General features: G+C 42.6%; 1 protein-coding gene across 5 annotated transcripts in view; it reads right to left on the reverse strand.

Moving 5' to 3' along the window:
- The window catches only part of specc1 (sperm antigen with calponin homology and coiled-coil domains 1), a 127219-nt gene that overhangs the window by 15919 nt on the left and 84135 nt on the right, over positions 1-27165 (reverse strand). For 4 of the 5 annotated variants that reach the window (XM_018755466.2, XM_018755467.2, XM_018755469.2 and 1 more), the window contains 2 exons: positions 25696-25840; positions 24582-24684 (listed from right to left, as the gene is read on the reverse strand). In XM_018755466.2, the coding sequence (XP_018610982.2) occupies positions 24582-24684; positions 25696-25840 (248 nt within the window). Of the gene's footprint in view, positions 1-10622; positions 10737-24581; positions 24685-25695; positions 25841-27165 lie in introns of those variants that run through there. The other variant, XM_018755470.2, reaches the window with a different exon arrangement.

A 27165-nucleotide genomic window follows, 5' to 3' on the forward strand; every position in this document is an offset into this window, starting at 1 on the left:
CAGTGGAACAGGGAGAACCTTAACTGCACTGGGACATAGTCTTTCCCTTCTGGTCACTCCAGAGGCCCTGGCTCCTCCTCTTGGGCTACCTTGAGATCCTGTAGAAACTGTCACTGCACTGGCGCAACTAAACAGGAAGCAGATAAGAAAAGGTATTGACTGTGTCCTTGTCATAGATCTGGGACAGAGCATCTGGTTTAGTTTTCATCAACCCTGGTCTATACGACACCATAAATCTGAAGCGGGTGAAGAACAGGGCCTACCTTGCTTGTTGAGGATTGAGTCTGCGTGCTGTCTGCAAATATCCAAGATTACGGTGATCAGTGAGGACCACGAACGGGTGAGCTGCTCCCTCCAGCCAGTGTCTCCACTCCTCTAAGGCCATCTTAATGGCTAGCAATTCCTGGCTCCAAATGTCATAATTTCTCTGGGCAGGTGACAGCTTACGTGAGAAGTATGCAGAGAGTTGGGGTTTGGGCCATGGTAAACTGCTCCCTGAGCTCCTGGAAGTCATCCAGGGCCTCGAGGACCATGTGTTCCAGATTCCATTCCAACGAAGCAGGGAAGTAAGGGGAGCTGCTATGGTGCTGAAGCCTCACTGGTAGAAATCAGCAAACCCTAGGAAGCGCTGCAGCGCATCGAGATAGGTTGGGGCCATGTAAGTACTGCTTGGACCTTCTGGAGATCCATTACCACCCCATCAGGACTAAGAATGAAAACCAGGAAGGAGAGTTGGTCTTGCTGAAAGAGACATTTCTCTTCCTTTACAGAGATTGTTGTTTAGCATCGTCTGCAGGACCCTGCATACGTGTCTCACATGCTCTTCCAGGGAGCTAGAAAAAAATTCTATATATCGTCCAGATAGACCAAAATGCACTAATTCACTAGATCCTCCAACAAGTGGCTCACGAAGGCCTAGAACACCGATGGTGCATCCGCTAACCCAATTGGCATGACCTGGTACTCATAGTGGCCCATGGACATACTAAACATGGTTTTCCATTCATCTCCTTCTCTAATTTGAACCATATTCTATGTGCTCTGCAGCTCTGCAGAGGCAGGAGAGGTTGTGGGCCTAATAATACCAGAGGCCAAAGCATCAGACACATACTCCTCCATAGCTTTTTCTTGGGTAAAGACAGGATATATTCAGCCCCTAGGGGGTGAGGTTCCTGGTAGGAGATCAATAGTATAATCCCATGATCGGTGTGGAGGCAGGGCGGAAGCTTTCTATGCATGTAGCTTGAAACGGAAGCGACAAATAGGAAGTGGCGTACTAGGAACTCCAAGACACAAGTTCCCTAGTGCTCCAGGAAAACACAGGTTCGTGTTTAGCCAACCAGGTTTACTCAAGAATGATGGGGTTATCTGGTGATTTGATAAGGAAGAAGGAAGCCCCGACCTGGATCAGCAGCGGCTCTGTTTGGGATTCTACTACCCCCGTTCCTAGTGGCTGTCCATGCAGTGCATTTCCTTGTAACGTAACGTCACAACCAGGACGGATTGTGTCAGGATTCCCTGCGCATTGGTGAGTGCAACGTCCATAAAACTTCTAGCAGCCCTAGAATCTATGAACACCTGAGCTGACAACCAGGTTGCCAAGATAAGGTAATGGGAACCTGAAGTTGCAAGGCAGGCCGGAGGAGGACACTCAGCTCTTGCTTCTGACGAGTGGCTCCTGGGGATAGCCTTCAGGACAGGTGGCCAAAAAGTGGTGCTGATTCTATTTAATCACCATATATTGAAAAATGTTACTGGAATAGAAATTTTGAAAAATATAATTGCTTGTTCATTTATTTATTTATTTATTTATTTATTTATTTATTTATTTATTTATTTTGCAAAATGAGATAAATCCAGCAGCAGTTTTCCCAAAATACTCTAAATTCAAACATCTTTCAAACTCTTCTTTCAAACTCATGAATAATAAAACCATTCAAAGTTTAACAAGTTTAATTAGACAAACAATACTTTATGAATGGAAAATCAAAGCAACATAATTACGTATTATTCTATGGATGTCACTCCTGGCGGCCCGGTGCACCCGACGACTACACGTCTAGAAACTGTGTGCTTGACGACCACCTCGACCCCCCTGGTGACGACCCCGGAAACACAGTATAAAAGCACCCGCTCCGACACACCTGGCCTCAGAACCTCTAACTGAGAGACATTCTCCTCATCTACCTCTTCCGAGGCTGACTGTTCTGCTCTGTTCTCTGGATGCAATGCCGTGTGATACAAATAAAGCAAGTTAGCATCAGCACTTGAGTCTGCTCTCCTGATCCCTGGCACACAGCATGACAATGGATGAGTGACCCATTGTAAGTAGTGTATCTAGCAGTGTAAGTCACCTAGGTGAATAAGGTGTGTGGGCTGATAACGCTGCATAGAGTTCATTGGAAGTCACTTTGGAGAAAAGCATCTGCTAAATAAATAAATGTAAATTTATTCAATCATTCTTATCTGCATCTTCATCAGTCACAGCCAACACTCCTTCATAAAACTGATTGGTTTCCTCATCCCCCCATATGGCCTCTGAGAGCCTGGTGACATCATTCTTCTTGGTTTCTGATACAGTTGCTAGATTTGGAAGCTTCATAAGGGCAAGATTCTTCCACTTTTTCCCCCTCTTCAGAAGACTGTGAAGGCATCCTTCACCAGTGTGGAAAATCTTGAGCCCGATCTTGTCTGACCCCAGTTGAATCATCAAGACTTTAGCCTCAGAAATTTTAAAGTCTTTTTGATCACTGACAACACTGCAGATTTAAAATCCTGTGCTGAATGTTTATGGAATGGATATCATATTTATGTTTGCTTTATAATAATTTAGATCTAATATTAGTTTCTTTGCACCATGTGATGCCATGTCTTCACTGATACTATTACAAAATAAGCTTACTAAAATCTCCCTGTCTTTACCTTACTAAAGTAGATAAGTTGAAAGTGAAAAATAAATTGAAAATAATCAAGTGACGGTAATAAAATAAAACAATATCCATCCATCCATCCATCCATCCATCTTCCTCCGCTTATCCAGGACCGGGTCGCGGGGGCAGTAGTCTAAGCAGAGCCCCCCAGACTTCTCTCTCCCCGCAAACCTCCTCCAGCTCCTCTGGGGGAACCCCAAGGCGTTCCCAGGCCAGCTGGGAGACGTAGTCTCTCCAACGTGTCCTGGGTCTGCCCCGAGGCCTCCTCCCAGTGGGACATGCCCGGAACACCTCCCCAGGGAGGCGTCCAGGAGGCATCGGAAAAGATGCCCGAGCCACCTCAACTGGCTCCTCTCGATGCGGAGGAGCAGCGGCTCTACTCCGAGCTCCTCCCGGGTGACTGAGCTCCTCACCCTATCCCTAAGGGTGCGCCCAGCCACTCTGTGGAGGAAACTCATTTCTGCCACTTGTATCCGCGATCTCATTCTTTCGGTCATGATCCAGAGTTCATGACCATAGGTGAGGGTAGGAACGTAGATCGACCGGTAAATTGAGAGCTTCGCCTTACGACTCAGCTCCTTCTTCACCACAACAGACCGGTACAATGACCGCATTACTGCGGACGCCGCACCGATCCGTCTGTCAACCTGCTGCTCCATTTTTCCCTCACTCGTGAACAAGACCCCGAGATACTTAAACTCCTCCACTTGAGGGAGGAGCTCCCCCCTAACCCGGAGGGGGCAATCCACCTTTTTCCGACTGAGGACCATGGTCTTGGATTTGGAGGTGCTGATTCTCATCCCCGCCGCTTCGCACTCGGCTGCAAACCTCTCCAGTGCACGCTGTAAATCTTGATTCGATGAAGCCAACAGGACCACATCGTTCGCAAAAAGCAGAGACGAGATCCTGCGGCCACCAAAACAGACACCCTCCGTTCCCTGGCTGCACCTAGAAATTCTGTCCATAAAGATAATGAACAGAATCGGTGACAAAGGGCAGCCCTGGCGGAGTCCAACATGCACCGGGAACAGGTCTGACTTACTGCCGGCAATGCGAACCAAGATCCTGCTCCGGTCATACAGGGAACGAACAGCCCATAGCAACGAGCCCTGAACCCCAATAAAACAATACAACAGACAAAATAAGTAGTTAGGATTGTATTATTAGAATATAGATTAATTATTAGGATAATGGATTGGGATAAAATAAAATAATACAATAGACAAAATAAGTAGTTAGGATTGGGAATTACGGATATATCATGTATTGATACAGTAAATAAATAGTAACTTTACAGACTATTTTTTTGTTCTCTCTTCCCCCCTTGTTTTTGACACTTCCACACACAAGCACATATGATTATCAAACCGATAACAGTGAAAGATCACTTGAATCTATTATTCATTGTTGGTATTTAAAATTTTAAGTAGATAAAAGAAATATTTTTAAGAATATAAATTTACAACTAATCGAGAGCTTTACTTACCATGGCTGAATAAGTTAGCAAAGTCTTGTGAAAGCTTGTTAGCGATTGGTTAAAATCATTATGATTTCATCTGCTGGAATTATCATGGTTTGCCAAAATGGATTGCTGGCATTCATTGTGGTTTGCAAAAAAGCTCAGTTTATGGGGATCGTTTGATGTTGGAAATATAGTGATTTGTGAAATATTTTTGAAGTTGAGGAAAAGAAGGCAACTTGATGCATATAACTGTTTGGCTATCCTTGAAGTTACAGAAATCGTGCTTATTGCTTTTTGCAGTCAAACCCGTCAGTTCTCAATGTATCACATATGTATTATATCAGTTTTTCTGCTTATTGTGTTACCTCTGTTTCCTGAATAAAACTATGACAGAACTAACAATGACAGAATCTCCATTATCTTCAAGCTATTAATGTGCACAGCAGCTGTGAGATGGCTCACACACAAATGTAACTTGACTGCTGTCCCCAACACAACCCAGAATCTATTAAATTGCTGTCATAGCTGAGAAATTCATGCCTTTTTCACTGTGATTATGTTCCCACTGTGTGAACTCTAGGGATTATGGCAACTTGGATGGGGAAAGAGGTGGGACTGTAGTTCAAGGTTACATCCTGCCCCCCACTTCTTCCAGTAGCACCATGAAAAGCATTTAATCATGCTGCCACCTCCACCACTTCCTTGAGCTGCCGGGGGTCTCTGTTTTGCCGGGATACAGACAGCTAAACAAGCACCGATGGATGTGTTCCCACCACAGAAAGGGCCGGCCCCATCATCCATTCAGCACTTGTTCAGCTGTGTTCTTACCACTTGGGTTTGATCTTTAAGGATCATTGTTTTTATGTAGCAACAAAACTAGAAGATAAAAAAATTAAGGGACATGAAAGACACCAGGCAGACTGGTGCACAAGTAAAATGCTATTTAAACAACCCTTATGTCACTGAAACTGCAGCCTTTTGATTTTCAGTGATGACTGACAGCAATTTACTGTTGAAAGATACACATTTAATAAATTCACTGTATGGGAGATATATATAGTATTGATTTTCACATGGAACCTTAAAATACTGAATGAAAATCTTGTCAGAAGCCAGTAAGATATGAATCCGTTAGCCCGGTGACACTGACTTGCTGAGTTCTCTGGTTTTCCTGTCCTTGCTTTCACAGTGAACAAAATGCACAGCAAACACAGTGCAGCAGTTAAGTGACTGCATGGAAGATAGGCATTTGTGTGCTATTGTTACACCCAGATCACAATGTTTTCCCTTAGAGATATTGACATGTCAACATTCCAAAATCCTGTGCCTCTGGTTCTTCTACCCTGAGATTAAGAATCTGGAATGGCTTCCCTCATTCCCTCTTGCAGTTTAATTCTCAGGTATTTTTCTCTGAATCATCATGATATCACTGTTACCCACAGCTCACTTGTTCATTAGATCTTTGTTTCCTATGTGCTCAGTTACCCCAGAAGATGGCCCATCCTGCTTTGTTGTACCTGGAGGGAAACAGGCATGAGTTAGCTGCCCTTCACAGGCAAACTGTGGAACACATGCACAGCAATGGTGAGGTTTACTGTCCAGGTACATCAGTGTGTATACAACAGTGGTGGTAGGGGTGGGGTGAAGGTATATTGATTGTGCAACTTCATGCCATCAGGGGAATAGTTAGAATGTGACTTGGTGCTGGGCAAAATGGTGAGAGTTTAATAATCCTAATGGTTAGGAACAGAGACTCCCTCCATAACCCCAGGGGCTCCTTTGGCTAATTGGCTCATTGAATGAATGAGGCTGGACAAGTATCCCCCAACCTGAACGGCTGTCATCAAGCCTGTGCCATCCTTGTGTACAGGAAATCAGGGCATTAGATCACTTTCTTGGCTCCCAGAGGCAGAAACACAAACAAACATGCACTAGCATAACACGCACATAAAGTAATCTATAATTGAGAGCGTTCCATGCTGTGCCACATGGAACTGAATTCCAATCATTGAAGCTCCTAGTGTGAAGACTCATTGCTAGTCCTCATTGCACACAGCCAATATAAGATGCACTCAACATGTAACTGCACAAACCATAGTTTCATTGTGGTAAAGGGGTAAGAAAATGAATTATTGCAGGGTCAAAAGATACTGCAAGAAACAGTTGTATTTTAATGCATTACACAGAAATCATGATTCTTTGTTGTGCTGACTGAGAGAACAGGACAGTTTCTTTGAGTCTAATATATACTCATGGAGCACTTCATTAGAAACACCTGTACACATGCTTATTCATGCAATTATCTAATCAGCCAATCATGTGGCAGCAGAAATGCATAAAATCATGCAAATACATGTTACAACCTTCAGTTATATTCACATCAAGCATCAGAATAGGGGGGGAAAAAAAAAAGTGATCTCAGTGATTTTGACCATGGCATGATTGTTGGTGCCAGACGGGCTGGTTTGAGTATTTCTGTAACTGCTGATCTCCTGGGATTTTCACACACCCCAGTCTTTAAGAGATTACTCAGAATGGTGCAAAAAACAAAAAACATACAATAAAAAAACAGTTCTGCAGAGAGAAACACCTTGTTGATGAGAGAAGTCAGAGGAGAATGGCTGGACTAGTTAGAGTTGACAGAAAGGCTACAGTAACTCAGCTAACCACTCTCTACAACTGTGGTGAGCAGAAAAGCATCTCAGACTGCACAACACATCAAACCTTGAGGCAGATGGGTTACAACAGCAGAAGACCATGTCGGGTTCCACTTCTGTCAGCCAAGAACAGAGAGCTGAGGCTGCTGTGGGCACAGGCTCACCATAACTGGACAGTTGAAGAATGGAAGATTGTAAGGTCAGAATTTGGCATCAACAACATCATTCTATGGACCCAACCTGCCTTGTGTCAACAGTCCAGGCTGGTGGTGGTGGTGTAATGATGTGGAGAATGTTTTCTTGGCACACTTTGGGCTTGTTACTACCAATCTATCATCGCTTGAATGCCACAGTCTATCAAAGTATTGTTGTTGACCATGTGCATCCCTTTATGGCCAGAATTTACCCATTTTCTAATGGCTAACTCCAGCATGATAATGCGCCATGTCACAAAGCAAAAGTCATCTCAATCTGGTTTCTTGAACATGACAATGAGTTCAGTGTTCTTCAGCGGCCTTCCCAGTCACCAGATCTGAATCCAGTAGAACACCTTTGGGATGTGGTAGAACTGTAGATTTGCAGCATGAATTTGCAGCTGACAAATCTGCAGAAATTGCATGATGCAATCATGCCAACATGAAGCAGAATAGCAAAGGAATGTTTCAAACATCTTGTGGAATCCATCCACAAAGAACAAAGAACTGAGGCTGTTTTGAGAGCAAAGCAAGGCCCTGCCAAGTATTAGGATAGTGTTCCTAATAAAGCTCTACGTGAGTGTATGAACAATACAATATTTCAAGACAGTTTTCATAATGAGCTGTCATCACAGTTTAATCTTGATGCTGTTTATATTAATATTTTATTACAGTGGAGCAGCTTTATAATTAACAGCAATGAATCGATGGCCAAACTACCGAGGGATCAGCTGTGTTGGAGAAATGACCCAATATGGTTCCATTACAACTGATGAGTAGGACATATGTGCGTCTGCTCCCTGACATCCCACTGAACCACAGTGAATGAACAAGCATAGGTAATATGAACGTTGAGTTTATAAATGAAGCAACCTTATATTGATTGTATCTGAGCAGATCATTATGAATATCAGAGAAATATGTTTTTTTTTTTGGTTCAAGAAGGATATTTGGAAGTGATTTTATGAGACTGGATCAGGATACAGATGCTCCCAAACACTCTCTGAGAATCTATCAACAGGTCCTTTGCAAGTAGTCAAAAAGCTAGAGAAGCCAACCTTTCCAAATTCTAGGTGCTAAACTGGACAACTTAGTCATTTTGCCTACCTCCTCAGGTAAGAGTCTGGGAGTGATGATTGACTCAAGTTTGTCTTTCTCTCAGCACACTGAAGCCACAACCTGGACCTCCAGATACATCCTGTATAATATTCGTAGGTTACATCCCTACCTCACAACCAACTCTGCGCAACTACTTGTCCAGGCCATGGTGACATCCCATCTGGACTATTGCAACTCTCTCGTCTGGCCTTCCCGCTACTGCCATCAAACCTCTACTGCTGATACAAAATGCTGCTGCCCAGTTGTTTGACTTGCTGAAGCATTTGCATGTATCTCCTCTGCTCATTTCTCTGCACTGGATTCCCATAGCTGTCCGAATCAAATTTAAGACCCTGGCTATGGCCTACAAATGCATTACAGGAACTGCTCCCAGCTCTCTACAGAACTTCATCATTCACTACACGGCAGCCAGACTGCTACACTCTTCCACATCTGCCCTCTTGGTAGTCACAAGCATGAAAGGTAAAGCACGGATGTTCTCAATTCTGGCTCCGTTGTGGTGGAACGACCCCCCCTCCCTTCACTCAGGACTGCTGAATCTTTGTCCACATTTAAAAAGGGTCTTGAAACTCATCTCTTCTGGACTCACTTTGCCCATGATCTTTTAAGTTCATGTAAGGTATAAATGTTCGTGGCCGTAAGGTATAGATGTTGATTATCACGCTTGGATCATTCCTTTACAGAACCACTCCTGCAATCTAACGTAAATGTTCAGATGTATCTCAAAAAAAAAAAAACTACTAGGAAGGTGATTAAGAATTGGCAATATTTTTGTAGTTTTATACAGCTACCTGTGTGATGAATGTCGGTACATGTGGCAAAGGAAACAAACAAACTGTAGTTAAGAATCACACATCTGCAGCTATGTTTCTTTCTCCTAAGATAATGCACAAATTGTACTTTGTATGAGATGTACGTTGCTTTGGAGAGAAACGTCTGTCAAATGAATACATATAAATGTAAACATAAGAGGGGGGTGCGGTGGCGCAGTGGGTTGGACCAGGTCCTGCTCTCCAGTGGGTCTGGGGTTTGAGTCCCACTTGGGGTGCCTTGCGACGGACTGGCATCCCGTCCTGGGTGTGTCCCCTCCCCCTCCAGCCTTACGCCCTGTGTTGCCGGGTAGGCTCCGGTTCCCCGCGACCCCGTATGGGACAAACGGTTCCGAAAATGTGTGTGTGTGTGTGTAAACAAAAGCTGTAACGCCACATGATACACCTGTATTATTTAGATTATCTTATACACGTCCCTGAAAGTAATTTGTTTATTACACCTACACTAAGACTTGTGTGTTGTTCTGTTGGTTGCATTGTCTGAAGGAACATCCACCACATCAATTTTTTTGCACGTGCAAGCATACTTAGCTGTTAAAGTTATCTTCAATGTCACTGTCACATACTGAGCTGTGACAGGCATATTGGTAGCAAGGAATCAGTAAGATGCCGGCAAAATACCATCAATGAAGTGCTGAACCTTGTTGCTCTTGTTGCCTGTTCACATGCATTTCACCTTGTGCTGCTACACTGCTTCGTTTTGGTCTAGTATTCCACTTAACATTTTTTGTTTGAACTAGATTGGGTGCCAGGAAAAGCCTAGCAGTATCTGTTTGTTTGTCATTAACATGAACATTTTTTATAAAATTATGACAAGTATATGCATTTGGTTCTTAAAAGTAAATACATTTATTGTTTTCAAAAATCATTTCTGTAATCCTTTTTCTTATCATTCGGCTGTTGGGCATTCTGTGGTGTTTGGTACCTTGTATTGTAAACCAGATGGCATGAACCATTTGGGGTATTTCTAGGTGGGAGTCCGTGGGCACAGCCAACTTGACAGGGGTGTTTTACTATGCAATGGGATAAATCAAAATGTTTTTATAAGTTGTAACATAGGGATATTTATAGTAGAAAAATGTTTTGTATGGCTTGTACGTTTTTGTACTTATGTTGGATGTTATTTTTGGGGGGAAATGCATTTTGGAATAGTTGAGGCTGTATGTTGTAGCCAGAAGGGCAGAGTTAGTGCTATATAAGCTTGTATTAGGTCACTAGTGGGGGTGGCCAACTGATGCAAACTTATGCAGACAGGCACTCACACAGCAAATAGGAGAGTTGTGTACTGCTGTTAGTGCAAGGGGTTAAGCCCATGGCTCATAGGCCTTATGTTCTTTTGTAATTTAATGTTTGTTTTTGTATTTGGTTGGGGTTAATGTGTTTTGAAGAATATCTTTTAAGTAAAGAAAAATAAACCTTTTTGGTCCCACTACTTCAGTTCTCCACTGCTGCCTCCATCCGTCGTCCATACCGTTGCAGTCACCTTGCAGACCACATAGGTAAAGAGCCTCCAGAATGTTCAGCCCTGAAATTGTGTCCTAAAACTGGAAAAAGGAGCATCCTTTAATGTAATTGAGCCCATCCACCTGATGGATGGGTGTTCTCTTTTTTTCCTTCAAGCTTTTCAAGCATTAATATTGTTTTGAAGGACTCTTCTTCAAATGATATGTTCCAGCTATAAACCTTAGTGATATAATTTTGTTTGGAATTAGATTTCTGGCCTGACTGTAGCAAAGAGCTATTTATTTGTTTTCCTGGCTGTCAATGGTATTCTAAAAAGTATTCTGGTTCAAATGTGCCCTTTTTTGCCTATCCTGCTTCTTCAGTATTCAGTGCTGACTTCCATAGTGTTACATATACCATTGCTTGAACAATTATAATCTTTTTCTTGTACATACATCAGCACATATAGTAGATCAAATGGCTCTTCAACATAATTCTGTGGAAAAGTTCCCTTAGATTCTGTGGCTCCAACAAAAAACTAAACTTATTTGAACTACAAGAAACTCATTATAGGTGGAGAATGTCAAGAACTTGAAAATGTTGTAAATTTGTACATTGTTTAGCTTACAGGCTTGAGCTGAGTGTGTTTTTGCTATTAGAAGCAGTACTATTCTGGTATTATAAACTTTGGATTTACTCCTTTTTACTCCTATGAAAAATTTTGGATTTACTCCACAAAATTCACAAACAATATTACTACCCATCTTTGTGTGAATATAGAGCCAATGCTGATGTTCTGGAAGAAGACTGTATAAAACCATCTTAGTGGAACAAGGATGTTACTCAACCAGAGCACTCAAAATTCTTCTCAATAGCTACATTTTGTGCTTTTAGCCATAGTACAGGTACTGCAGAGGTTAAAGGATGTACCCTCATTATCTCAACAAAGCTCAAGGATGTGCTCAGATGTTATCAGATGCATAATACAAATAAATGGTTGGCTATACTTTAAATTACAGCAATGTAATTATTAAAGCTGTAAGTAAGCCTACTGGCTACATAGGAAAGGAACAAAAAACAAACCAAAAGCAAGGGAGAAAAACCCTGTGGGTCCAAGTGCAAGTGGCTACCCACCCCTGCCGGGTATTATAGAATTAAAAAGACTTTTTAAGTCAATTTATCAGTATTTATAACCATCAATAAGTGCACTCTTTCAAACTGACATCCTACCAGAGGTTTGCCAACATATTAATGGTTTTTAAGGTTCATTCATACTATTGCAACTCATGTTATTGATACTCTTAAAGCTACTGACAAGGAACTTACTGTTCTGTCACAGGAGCCAACAGCTTCAACAGCTTACCAGAGATGGCACACACAGAGGAAAAGGAATTTGGTCAAATCCTACACAACAACCATTCTATTATTGTCTGCACCCATTATCACATCAATGATGCAGACAACAAATAAAAAATGAAAGAAATAAATGCTAGTTCACCAAACTTGTAGAATTTTTCATTTGAAAGGAGGACACCTTGAAACTTAACCATTGGTAAACCGATGACTTGACAGATGGATATCAACTCAGTTGCCCTAAGGAAAGGGTCCTCACTTGTAGCCACTGTGTGTAAGTGCATGCAACTGGTGTGGTTGAAGCAGATGCTGATACCTGCGCTTTCTTTAATTCTGAGGACAATTCATGCTGCTCCATCCACACTTCCTCCATCTACTTGCCTCTTGTTTCACTGATGGATTGTTCTCCTGGTTTAATTTGGAGGACAACTGCAGATTCTTAATACCTGTGGACACCTCAATGGAGAGACAGTGAAGATTCCATGAGGGCCTGTGTCTTTGTTGTGGAAGTAAGGATCACTTCTGCACTTCCTGTGTCTTGTGCCCCCCCATTCCAGGTCAGCCCTGACAGGAACTTCAGGTGACTGACCCTCTTAAGCTATCTTTCCAGTTACAGTTGCCAGTAAAACTTTTGTAGGGTTCTCAGATCCACAGGCTTCGGTGGAGACTGGGACAGCTAGTAACTTCATGGATATTTCATATGCTGTTTCGTAGGGCATCCCAGTGAGACAATGTGGATTCTCTCTTAGAATTAATGCTTTAGATAGTCAACCCATAGGGTACAGGGGTTCTGTCCATATCCTCTCCTTGACAAAACAAATTGTTTTACAGATCGGTATTTGTTATAAGGAGACTAATTTCTTTTTTTAAATAGTCACCCTACAACCCCTTTATCCCAGGATATTCGTGGTTTGCAAAACATGACCCCATATTTTCATGCAGTACAGATGAGCTGGTAGCATGGGGCAAATGTTCCTCAGTAAAGTGTTTGACTCTCCCCTGCCAAGCTACTACATCAAAAGACTAATCCTATATACAGCCCTAATGAATATCAGGAGTTAGCAAAGGTGTTCTGTAAGAACAAGGCCTCCTCCCTTCCCCTGCAGAGAGAGTAGGACTGGGCTATTTAGCTCCTACCTGGAGTAATGCCCCCTAGGACATGCATCTATCTGCTCTCCTTGCCATAACAATAAGAAATGGATGCATATATAACAGTAACCTTAAAGCTGGAGATTTTTCACGTATCAGCCTGACTTGCGTCTGCAGGATTTTTTTGTATAAAAAAGTATGGGACCTGAATCCATGTATCGATTATCAAGGAATAAACAAAAGCACTGTTTGTTGCAAAGTTAGACCTGCACAGTGCTTATAACCTGGTTAGAATCCAGGATGGGAATAAGCAAAAGATCATGTTTAGCACAACTGTAGAATATTATGAATGTCTCATCATGCCATTTGGTCTGATAATTGATCCCTCAGTTTTTCATACATTTGTAAATCATCATTTTCACTAAGAACAGGTGTAATTTCTGGGGTATATTTTAAACAGAAGGGGGGTGGAGATGGATCCAGGAAAAGTAGAGGCTGTGGTAAACCACAACCCCAGATGGTAAAGGAACTACAGCTTTTCAGGGTTTGGCAAATTTCTATTGTCTCATTAGGGGGTTCAGCTCAGTAGATGCCCCTTTACCAGCCTTACTCCATGGGACTCCCAAAAAACTTTCTTGGTCAGTAAAGGCTTTAGAGGCCTTTGAGTGAGTTACATGGATCCACAATGGCTCCAATACTGTAACATCCTGACTTAACCCAGCCATTTATCGTAGAAGTAGATGTTTCTACGGAAGGGGTTACAGCCATATTGTCCAAAAGTAATCCCCACCAAAACTGTGCATCTATTTGTGTAAACTGTCACCCTCGGAGAGTAATTATGATGTAGGCAACCAAGAAGAATTAGCCATTAAGTTAGGACTGGAAGAATGGCAACACTAGCTTGAGGAGGCCACTCACTTGTGGTTCTGACTGACCATAGGAACCTGGAAAATCTACAGAATGTTTAAAGACTTAATCTTTGCCAGGTGTGATAGGCTGTTTTTTTACCCTCTTTCTGTTCACTGTTTCCTACTGACCAGGGACAAGAAACAGTAAGGCACGTGCACTTTCCAGAATATTTGACAGATGCTCTGTGCCACAAACCCCAGACTTCATCCTCCTGCCCCCTTGTTTCATAGTTCTGATTCAGATGCAGTTTCTAGAGGATCTCAGGAAACACCAATCTGAAGACTCCAGACCAGTCAAAAGCCTTGTAGACAAGGAATATGTCCTAGCTTGTGTGAGATCACAACTGCTGCATTGGATCATGATTCTCAAAGCTGTGGACATTTAGGTGTGGGTGAAACGCTTTGACTCTCTGATAACCCGGAAGCCTCTGGCCCTGAGTCCTGTAAGGGAGGAATATCTCTTGGGTTTAGGAGTTCCTCAAAGTGCTCCTTCCACCTCCTGACAATGTCCTCATTTGAGGTCAGAGTTTCTCCACCTTTGCTGAGCACAGCTTGAGCAAAGCTCCGCCGACCCCTCCTGAGCCACTGGATAGTTCTCCCGAACCTTTTTGAGGCCACCTGAAAGTCATTTTCCATGCTCTGGATTTTGCTTTTGCAACCGCAGCCACTGCTGCCTTTTTTGCCTGCCGGTACCTATCTGCTGAATCAGGAGTCCCCAGAGCCAACCAGGTCCTAAAGGCCTCCTTCTTCAGCTTAACGGTTTGCCTCACCATCGGTGTCCACCAGCGGGTTCTGGGGTTGCCGCTGTGACTAATACCAACAAGCTTTTGGCCACAGCTGCACCTGGCTGCTTCCACAGTAGAGATTTTGAACAGGGTCCATTCAGACTCCATGTCCCCTACATTTTCCAGGACATGGGAGAAGTTCTCACAGAGGTGGGAGTTAAAATTATTCCGGACAGGGTCCTCTGACAGTTGTTCCCAGCACACCCTCAATATACGCTTATGTCTACCGGGTCTGTCCGTCAGTTTTCCCTGCCATCTGATCCAGCTCACCACCAGATGGTGATTTGTTGACAGCTCAACATCTCTCTTCACCTGAGTATCCAGAAAATGTGCCCTCAAGTCAGATGAAATGACTACAAAGTCGATCATTGACCTTTGGCCCAAGAAACTCTTGTATCAAGTACACTTGTGAGCATCCTTGTGTTCGAACATGGTGTTTCTTATGGACAAACCATGACTAGCACAGAAGTCCAATAACATTTTACCATTCGGGTTTAGATGTGGCAAGCCGTTCTTCTCAATCACCCCACCCAGATTTCCCAGTCATTGCCAACATGAGTGTTGAAGTCCCCCAGCAGCAGTAAGGAGTCTGTAGGTGGGGACTTGTCCAGAACCCCACCCACTCTCTCCAAGAAGGTTGAATACTCTGAACTGCTATTTGGTCCATAAGCACAACAGTCAAAGTTTTTCTCTCTGAAACCTTAAATCACATTGAGGCGACCATCTCATCCACCGGGATAAACTCCAACTGTATGGCAGCCAGCCAAGGGCTTGTGAGTATCCCCACACCCGCCCGACGCCTCTCACCCTGTACGCCTCCTGAGTAGGAGAGAGACCACCCCCTATTGAGGAGTTTGGTTCCAGAGGCAACACTGTGAATGGAAGTGAACCCAACAATATCTAGTTGGTACCTCTCAACCTCCTGCACCAGCTCTGGCTCTTTCCCCCTCAGTAAGGTTACATTCCATGTGCCATGAGCCAGTTTCTGCTGCAGGGGGGCCGCGATGCCACGCGCCACCCTGCCCCATCCTACTGCCTGAAAGGCATCACACCCGACACCCATGTTGGACCTTGCGGGTGGTGAGACCAGATGGCCCTCTACGTTGCCCTTTCGGGCTGAGCCCCGGCCAGATTACGTGGGCTGCCCAGCCACCAGACGCTTGACAAGGAACACTACCCCTAGGCCTGGCTCCAGGGGTAGGTCCCGGTGACCCTATTCTGGGCAGGATAAACGTTCTCTTGTTCTCATTTGCCATAGGGGTTTTTTGGATTGTGTTAGTCTGAATTTTCACTCCAGACCTGATCACCATGGGAGACCCTATCAGGAGCATACTGCTCCTGATGATGTAGCTCTGGAGATCCCTAGATCGTGCAAACCCTTCCGCCACGACAAGGCCCCGATCCATTTCCCTGGTGGAAGTTACTGAGGTAGCTGGAAAGCTTTATAGTGGCAAAGCACCGGGAGTGGATGAGACTCGCCTGGAACTGCTTAAGACCCTGGATTTTGTAAGGCTGTCATGGCTGACACACCTCTGCCATGTTGCATGGACCTCGGGGCCAGTGCCTTTGGATTGACAAACTGGGGGGTGGTCCCTATCTTTAAAAAAGGAGACTGGAGAGTGTGTGCCAATTATCGGGGTATCACACTTCTCAGCCTCCCTAGGAAAGTCTATGCCAGGGTGCTGGAAAGTAGGCTCCGGCTAATAGTTGAACCTCAGATTGAAGAGGAAGAATATGAATTCTATAATGGCACAGAAACTTAATGGGATATACTACAATAACCTTGCACAAGTTAAAATATTTAATACTAAATATATTTGCCATGACTTTCACCTGAAGCAAGATGGCGGACACAAGATGCAGAGCACTGTTCTTTATTTTCAGGGGAAATCCAAAGCCGTAGTCGCGATACAAGCCGGGTCGATCGATGTGCAAACAGGGTTTGATGGACAATCCGAAGTTGTAGTCATTAAACAGGCAGAGGTCCGAACCGAGGACAAGGCAGCGGGGATCACAGGAGCAATGAAGGGGGAAGGGAGCGTGGACGGAAGAACAAGGGAAGGTGAGTTAACTAACACAATCCAAAGATCGAGGGTTTGCTGAACTAGGCTCCGCGCCTGGTGTCGTCCGTCTGTGCCTTTTATGCCTCTCTTCGGATTGGGTGTCAGGTGTTCCTTGTTGACACGATGGTGCAGGCGTGGAAATATTTATACAGTACTGTGCAAAAGTTTTAGGCACTTGGGGAAACAAAGCTGTAAAGTGAGAATGCTTCCAAATATAATGCTCTTAATAAACTTTTTACAACGCTTAGTTACCATCCATCTCCAACAACTGCTTGGCGCAGCAGGCTTGTCCGGGTCCTGCCCCTTGGGAGGTCTGGGATTCGAGTCCTGCTTGGGGTGCCTTGCGATGGAATGGCATCCCATCCTAGGTGTGTCCCCTCCCCCTCCAGCCTTGAGCCCTGTGTTGCTGGGTTAGGCTCCTGTTTGCCACGACTCCACTTGGGATAAGTGGTTTCAGACAGTGTGTGTACTTTCTTTCTTTACAACATACAAAACCTTTTCTGTAGTACCATAACTTCTTGCAAATGAAATGCGTGGAAATTTAAAATATGCTATTTCCCATTGAAACTAATGCAGAAGATATTAAATAACCGTCTAAAAGAAATATTTTTGTGAAACATCTAAGTGCCTAAGACTTTTGCACAGTACTGTATACTCAGAACTGCTGAATCTCTCAACATTCAAGAAGGGTCTCAAAACTAATTTTTTCAGACTCACTTCTCTCCTCATCTCTGCTCGATATGCATGAACTAAGTCAACTGTTTGATAACTTTAAAAAAACTCGATATGCAGCTAATCGTATAACGTATACTGGCCTTTATAGTGGAATTTGACAAACTGAATGTACACTCAAGAATGCTTCTGTCTGTATCCTTATCTCTCTTTCTGTTGATGTAATGTACTTTTTTTCATTGTTCTTGGAGATATATTTCACTTTGGAGACAGGCATATGCTAAATGAATAAATGAAAACTCTATACAATAATGAAAAAACATCAATATACTGTACACAGAACGCATACATATATACTGTAAATGTCCCTTGCTTAAGTTTCCTTCCAAATCCTAAGTTATGTTTCAGGTGAATTGGTAACTCACCTGTACTGTATAAATTGGTGAATGATTGCAGGAAGTTTGTTCATATTGTATCTAGCATTGTAAGCTGTCTTGGGTAAAGGTGGGGACAGCTGGTAGTGTTATTAGCGGTTAAAGCTGCTGCCTTTGGAGCCAAAGATTGACAAATCAAATCTCACCTACTGCTAGTATCTTTGAGCAATTTACAGTATATACACTCATTTGTTCCAGTGAAAACTACCCATCTGTAAAAATGGGTAAGTAGCTTAACACTATAAGCTGCTTTGGAGAAAAGTGCCAGCTAGAGGAATAAATGTAAATACTATACTGTATATTAATCATTGTCACTCAGTTTAGATAAAAGCATCCGGTGAATGAATCAACATAAAAGTGCTCCTCAGCTGTCAAGAGACATGGGAAATCTAAATCTGATACTCATAAATATGAATAAATGCCTGTTAAAGTAGGGATATAAAATGAGAATCCTCATGAAATTAAATTTTCATAAGCTGAATGGTTGGATCTCAGGGAATTACTCTATTTTAAACCTAGACATTTACTTGTTTTGTCATACTGATTTATTCCAGATGCCAAATTTGAAGGGATAGTAAAATTTTAAATGCTCCTGTCCTGTGGATAACCAAAAATAAAAAGTGAATGTCAGGCAAAAATTGGTAGAAGCTTGACTGATTCTTCCTCACCAGTTTTCTTGTTTATAACAAATGTTTTATGAAATTTCTTAGATGTTATTTGTACTGCACAGATATTCAGAATAGTCCTTCTGGTCCCAGTGTAATATGACTGATTTACAATTTTTTCGATCATAAATATGGTTTCTTCCATTGACATTTGATTTGCAGGAAAATTCTGATTAATTTTGGAAAGTCGGGAGACCCTTCTTGAAGTTAGTATAAAGTGCTACATGAGCATACCTGTGATAAATTGTAATCTTTTGATCTGGAGTCTATGTATGTGGAAATATTTGCAATTTCTCAGTGTACTGTCTTTGTCTGTATGCTGTTGTTAGCCTGTGCTGTTTGTAAAACCAATTAAAAAAGGACAGCCAAGATTAAAAAAAGTTTCTTCCACCTGAATGCCATAAGGTTTCATGACATCCCCCCGAACGTACGCACCTGCCCGAAATCAAAGGAGCATGGTATAAAGAAGCCACACCTTCACACCCTGGTTGCAGAATCTCATTTGAGAAACTGTCTCTTCAGCACTCTTGAGTGAACCCACAACAACCTATTCGTCCTTCCAAGTCCCTCGTTCTCCTCAATCCCTCGATCCCACTCCTAACACCCATGGCTCCCAACACTAGCATCACTTCCTTGACTATGACATCAGATTCTTCCCAACATTTACATTTATTTGCTTAGCAGACACTTTTCTCCAAAGCAACTTTGGAATGAATGGATACAATGTAGTGTCACTAGCCTACACACCTTATTCACTGTGGTGACTTACACTGCTAGATACAATACTTACACTGGGTCACTCATCCATGCATCAGCAAAACACATTCTCTCTGTGTCACTCACACACTATGGGGGAACCTGAACAGCATGTCTTTGGACTGTGGGAGGAAACTGGAGCACCCAGAGGAAACCCACACAGACATGGGGAGAACATGCAAACTCCACACAGACTGAGCAGGGATCAAACCCATATTCTCTCGCACCACCCAGGCACTGTGAAACAGCAGCGCTACTCGCTGTGCCACCATACCGCCCCAGACCTACATTTATGCATTGATCGACACATGCCTGTCCCCGACCACGAATCTCACCTGCTCCCTCGTGTACCGACAATAAAGATCCCGCGATTGGGTCCACACCTACCTCAGTCTCCTGCTCACTCAGTATGATACAGACCATATTGCTGTTAACAGTGTCTCATGTGTTACTGTATTTGGCTTTAATTTTTTTTGTTTTTACAAAAAAAAAAAGAGAGAAAAATCTCTCGCGATGCTGGGCAGCGGCAGCAATCCGCGTCTTCCAGTCTGTCACGTGGTTGTGTTTTGTTCATTCATAATGTCACAGAAACACCCATCTGTGTCTCCTGGTACCGGTGGGAAGAAGAAGAGGGGGACAATTACTCTTGAGGAGAAACTCAAGATAATTGCCCAGCATGATGGCAGCAAGCCCGTAATGGCCATTGCACATATTGTAAGCTATGATGTTAGGTAGCTTAGATCTATTAAATGCATTTTCTACATGACATTTTTGACTTACAATGGCTTTCGTGGAACATAACCCCATCATAAGTTGGGGCAACCTGTATTACGCAAACAGGGAATACCAAAAACTTCAGAATGATAACTAAAATTTCCAATTCATATTCGTTTTTACATATCAAAGTTTCTATTATTAGATAAGTACGACTATACCATAAAATGTACAGCAGCAAAGCTAACATCCAAAACTTTATTTCAATTTAAAAGACAGTTAATTTTTGGCCTTAACCTAAATATAAAATTTCATGAAGCATTGAGTGCAGCCATAAAAAGAAGGTCAAACAATGTAATTGAGAGTCTTTGCAGCTGTACTGCAATGTTAACCAAGCCACACTTTGTTTACAGGCTGCAATAATAACACTGCATTTGCTTCAACATTAAGCGGAATGCTTTTCTGATGCCTAATGACTCTCCACTAACTTCTAAACCAGCACATACCATGGCCAACCGATGGTTGTCAGACACACTCTGTGCCAGCTGAGCCAAACTCTATACTGCTCAACAGAAATGGCAGAAATCAAAAGGTCTCACAGGCTTAACAGTTTCCAAGGAGCTTCTTGAGTCTTTTCACTTTACTCCTCAGCAAAAGCTACTTTCTTCTACAAAAAACTACATTCTGTTGCCAACAACCCCTCATAGACTTTTCACCACTTTTACTTCCCTCTATTCCCTTCGTCCTCCTTATCCTTACTCTGTCTTCACTGGTGACAAATGTGTCTCATTCTTTTGAAATACAAACAATTCCATCACCAGTATGTTCTGAGCATTCAAACACTCCACTCACCATGGAGCTCCTAGCACAACCTCATTCCCTGCATTGCATCCCCTATCAGAAGGTGAAATCTCAGACCTTCTGCTCTCATATAGAGCCATCAGCTGCATCCTTCATTCCATCCCTTAACCCCTTACAGGCCAGTTCCCCACAACTTATTTTCTTTTATCTCTCCTCTTCTATCTCCATCCTCCTTGGGGTTTGCACAGCAGAAAGTGCTGCTGTCTCACAGTGCCTGGATGGTGAAAGGGAATGCATGATCAGTCCCTGCTCAGTTTCTGTGGAGTCTGCATGTTCTCTTTGTATTTGGGTTTCCTCTGAAGTTTTTGAAGGTTTTTACCCACAATCCAAAGGCATGTGTTTGTTGCTGCTGCAGTGGCAACCTGAGTGAATTTCCCCATGGAGATTAATAAGTTATTATTATTATTATTATTATTATTATTATTATTATTATTATTATCCTCTGATTGCTTCCCATCTGCCCTCAAAACTGCCTACATCTCCCTAGTGTTAAACAACCCCTCTCTGGACCCAAACTTACTCCTCTCAAAAACTCTGAAATATGCAGCCTATATGGTTATCTGTATTCCTCGCACAGAATGATCTATTTGACAGTTATCAGTCCGGATTCAAGATCAGCTACTCCACTGAGACTGCCCTCGTTGAGCTCCTACCAGGTGGTTTGGCGTGACTCCTTGTTTTACGCTTAGACTCTCTCGACTAGTGTTCTACAGGACGTAATGCTGGGCCCATTACTCTTCTCCATCTATCCCTCTTCCCTGGGCTCTCTAATAGTTTGTCACAGGTTCTACTCTAACTGTTATGCTGACAATCTTCTTTTTTCACCCTGCAGCTGTAATAGATGTATCCTCTTGTATCACAGCTTTCCTCTGGGACATCTTTGTTTGGATGACTGATCACCATCTACAACTCATCCTCTACAAGACTGAGATGCTTCACCTTCCAGCAGGTTTGTCTACCTGTTGGGCACTCTCTCTCAATCCGGACAATTTAGTCACGTCATCCGCTTCATTGGTCAACTGCCTAAGAATAATGATGGACTCAAATCTCTGAACAGATCAAAGTATTTATATTTACCTGATGATTTTCTCCAAAGAAACTTGCAATGTTAAGCTACTTACAACTATTTGTCCATTTTTACATCTTGGTAATTCTTCTGGAACAGATTAGGGTAAGTACCTTGCTCAAGGGTACTACAGCTAGAGATGGGATTCAAACCTGCAACCTTTGGCTCCAAAAGCAACAGCGCAACCCACTATGCCATTTGCTGCTACCCAGCTACCCAGTCCTGTAGATATTTTCTGCATACAATTTGTGGACTCCACCCTTTTCTCACTACACATCATTCACACTCCAGTCTAGGTCATGGTGACACCCTGGCTGGACTACTGTAACTCCTTTTTGTCGGTTCTTCTGGCTATCTTCTCCATCAAGCCTCTCTAGCTGCATGAGAATGCTGCTGCATGAGTTATGTTTGACCCATCAAAGCATTCTCATGTATCTTCCCTCCTGGTCTCTCTTCACTCTCTTCCTGTATCCATCTGTATCAAGTTCAAGACTCTGGTTATGGCCTATAAGACCTTCAACGGATTTCCTCCTCAATCCCTAAAGGACTCGATGACCTGCTATGCCTGAGCCAAACAGCTATGGTCATCCACTTTTTGTTAGACACTTGGTGCTTCCATGTCTGAAAGGTCAAAAGTCCAAAGGTTCTTGGTTTTGGCTTCAATTTAGTAAAATGAGCTGCCCCTTTTTCTCAGAACTGTTGAATCTCTCTTAATATTCAAGAAAGGTCTTAAAGCACATCTCATTCTAACCAACTTGTCTCCTGATCTGCTCTATAAATTACACTCTACATTACCTGTTTGTCACATCCAAACCTGCAACGCAATCGAGAGCACCTGACGCTGATCAAGCGCCTGATGACAATTAGCGCACTCGACTTTAAAAGACCCTCCTTAGCTCCTTTGCACTCGCAGAATCTCACTGAGACAACTGCTCCCTTTGCGCTCATGTCCTGACCTCCTTCATTCCTAGTCCCAGTTCTCTGTTCCCCGCTTCTGACCATTCGCCTCATCTCCTGACTAGGTCCACGGATCCTCACTCCCACTCTGACCGATGATCGACCGACTCTTCACCCGTCTCCGACAACAAGAACTCGCCTGACCCCTCAGTTCCTGACAAACGATCCTGCACTTGTGTCCAGCTGTCTCCACATTCTCTGTTCCATGTGACACTATTAAAAAAAAAATTTACTCCTTATCAATTCTAAATGCGACTACTCAAGTAATACATGCCTGCAGTGTAATTACAATGGTAGTAATGGAGCAATTTACTGTACTTGAAGAACTCTGTCTGCATCTGTATTTCTCTGTCTCTTACTGAAATACACTTGTTTACTCTGAATTGTACATTTACATTTTACATTTTAAATTTAAAATGTAAATGCAAATGTAAAATTTACATTTATTTATTTAGCAGATGCTTTTCTCCAAAGCGACTTTCAATGGAAATCTAGTGTTATCAGCCCACACACCTTATTCACCAAGGTGACTTACAATGCTAGATACACTACATACAATGAGTCACTCATCCATACATCAGTTGAACATACTCTCTCTGTCACTCACACACAATTGTACATTACTTTGGAGAGAATCATCTGCTAAATGAATAAATGTAAATGTAAGTGCACAAATTCTCATCTTAGAGGGCCTATTAAGAAACTGCCTTAAAGAACGGGTGGTGCAGCGCACGAAAGGTAAAGTGTGGAGGTTCTCAGTTCCGGCTCTGTTATGGTGGAATGACCTTCCCCTCTCACTCAGAACTGCAGAAACTCTGTCTACATTCAAGAAGGGTCTGAAAACTCACCTTTTCCGGATTCACTTCGCCCATGATCTCTCAAGCTCATGTATGATGTAAATGTTCATGCACCATGACTTTAAGATCATACCCAGACAAGCATTTTCACAGCTGCTACTCCTGTATTGTATGTAAATGTTTGTGTACCTTTAAAAAAATGTAGGATGGTGATCAGGGTTAGTCTATCCTGTGTTTTGTGCACCTACTCATGCGATGGATATTAGTGCAAAAAAGTGGAAAGAAACAGACTAGATTTACTTAAAAATCACCTATCTGCAACTATGTCACTCTTTCTCCTAATGTAATGCACAAATTGTATTTTCTCTGAGATGTATGTCACTTTGGAGAAAAGTGTCTGCTAAATGAATAAATGTAAATGTAAGAGCTAGACAACTGCAAGTGGTTTAACTCTAATGTGGTTGAAGACCTGGACAAACTTTGAGGATTTGAGTATGTGTCTCATTAAAGGAAGCAATTTAGATTATTGTATTGTACTCTCATCTGTGCTCCAGCTGTTCACACCCTTGCTCACGGGCTGTCTGGCTGCAGCTAACTGCATCCCCTCACAGCAAAGGGCACATGAAGGAACCCTGTCTCTCTTTTGCTGAAGCGCTCTACTTGTTTCCATCTTTGTCTCCACTTTGCACAACATGGTTCCTTGTGCTAATGGGGTGGGAGTTGCAGCTCTGCAAACCCGCCCCCTGTTCTCCACCCTGTGTCACAATCCCACGGACAATATTAGGGAAAAAGACTCTTAAGTTGATCAAGATCCCCTGCCTCTTACCGGATAGCCTTCTGTTTTCCTCTGGCACCACTTCAGAAGTGCGTTCCTCTTAGATCCTCCATACTCTCTGGCCAGTGCAGCCAAGGGGTCTTTTCTTTCCACACTGAAAGCAGGACAAAGCACTGTCTGGACACACCATTTGGAATGTGATTCACTGCAACAAACACACATTCTCTCCTTTTTATGTGCACATTTCCACATTCTTCTGGGTCTCATCCCAAAGCTATTTCTGCCACAGACAGCATGTAATTTAATCAAAAGCACTGCGAGATCATGGGAAGATAAGAGACATTTTGGATGGTGCCACTGATTTGATAAACACTCATTACATGTGTGACTGGTCTTTTTCATCTGTTTAAGACACTGATTTTGTGAAGAGAAAAACAGTATTAATTTATAGAATTGTTGGCTTCATAAAAAAACATGGCCAAATTAAGGCACAATATCTCAAAGGCAGATAAAACATACTAAAAACAACGTGCTGTTAAAAAACCTTTTTTATGCAGAGCTGAACAATGAACAATGTTAAATGAATGAACAAACACAAGGGTGCTTTGAATTAAAGTCACACTTTTGTCCTTTATCCCAAAGTGGGTGACATACACTGCTTTTGCTTTAGATGTTAAGATACTATGAAAAAAAAAATTGTAATCACGTCTTCACATTACCATTGTATGAGCTCATAGACATTTTTTACAATACTCTTGCTATTGTTGTAAGGTGTGCAGAAAACACATGAGGGAACAGCTGACATAGACTTTTCACAGACAACAGCAAGCTGATTAGGTTGTGCTAACTACTGGGAGGAATGACATGTGTTCAGTTCTCCAGACAGTAAACATGTTGATTTTAGTGTCCATCATACCTGCCAGACCGTTTCCATACAACAGACCACTGACGCTTCATTGATCTGTGTAATATGTATGAATGTATATGATATGCATGTATTTCACTAGCATAGACAGTTTTTAAGGAAAATCCAGAAAACAACTGATTTTTTGGGGAGCTACCCCCGACAGCATTGTTGTGTTTAATAAATTTACAGAATTGCAGCTGGAGTGAACATAAGGTTGCACAATGTTTGTGTGTTGCTGCGCACAAAAGAGAAGCTCACCTTAGCTTGCTGTTTGCCTTTGGGTAGCTGAAGGAGGATGTACGGCTTGTTGGGTTCCCTGGGGACTTGATGACGGATTCTAAGGATGGGCTCTTCCTCATGAGACTGCTGGGTTTTAGGTCATCGCCCGGGCTCAACAGCTTGTCTGGAAATATGGCAAGGGCAGAGTTAGTCTGTCTTACAGGACATGCCACCTTCCAGCAATAAACTCTACAAAAACTGTAAGCAAGATAAAAATGATTTTAGAGAATTCTACATGTTATACATACCCATATTTGCTCCAGTTACTACAAGAACAATGTTTTAATGGCTTATTTCAAGGAGGGATATAGCAATAGTAAACACAAGGGACTGCCTGCAGACACCACTTTAAAACCCAAAACATTTAAATTAGGACCCCTGCACTAATGCCAATGTAGCAGTGGAAAGAACATGCAAACTCTCTGTGTATAGTGAAATTTCACTTCTTTGTGGCGAGGAACCTTTTCATGCAATAATCTTGCTCCTTCTAAAGGAGCTATGCACTGTCCATGTTTGTTGTGGGATTTTGGCACCAATGAGGGAGGTGGAAGAGAAAATGATGTAGAAAAAATTTTGTTAATGAATGTAAGAATCCTTTAGTAGAGCTTCCAAGTTGTGTTAAAGACTCTAACAATGTATAATGTAGGTGGGCTCTTATTCTATATAGACTACATATATAATGCTATTCTACCTCCATCACCTGTGGGTGAGGGCAACAGGACTGAGCTCTTTTTCCCACTGAATACTCGGTTTGTTGGCTTGTGGGCGCGGCGCGTGAGTATGAGCCCTAGGTAGGACAGACTTCCATCTTTTCCTGTTAACAGTGTCTCCTGTTAGTGTATTTGGCTTTAATTTTTTTGTTTTTACCCTCCTAACCATGGCACTAAAGCGTAAATGTGATGCAAGTGATAGAAATGCATCCAAGAAAAAGAAAATGATCATGACTACAACTAAAGGGTAAATAATATAGTGAAAGGTGAAATGGCAACTAACAATGGAAAAGCAAATTTTAAAGTTTGATTAATATTTTGCACATGCACACTCTCTCTCTCTTTCTCTCTCTCTCTCTCTCTGAGAGAGCGCTCAGCTACAAAAGACACTTCTCAGGTTATGGAATCTCACTCCAGACAACAGACCCCATGCTCTCAAACCTCCCTTGCTCTGCTCTTTTAAGTCCTGTCCCTCATTGTTCCCCAGTCCTTTTCCACGTCTCTTAGATAACGACCACCCTCCTTGTCCCTCGACCATGATTTCGGATCTTTGCCCCTATTCAGTTCACTGATCGACCGACCAACCATTTGCCCGTCCCTGACCTTTGATTCTGAATAAACGATCCTGCACTTGGGTCCAGCCTCCTCCGTGTCCTCTGTTCGTTATGACAGAGTAGTAACATTTATTATTCTCTCTTTCTATGTATCTCGATATTATAAATACTGTAGTGACATTTAT

This window comes from Scleropages formosus, chromosome 4, assembly GCF_900964775.1.
Source record: "Scleropages formosus chromosome 4, fSclFor1.1, whole genome shotgun sequence".
Lineage (NCBI taxonomy): Eukaryota > Metazoa > Chordata > Actinopteri > Osteoglossiformes > Osteoglossidae > Scleropages > Scleropages formosus.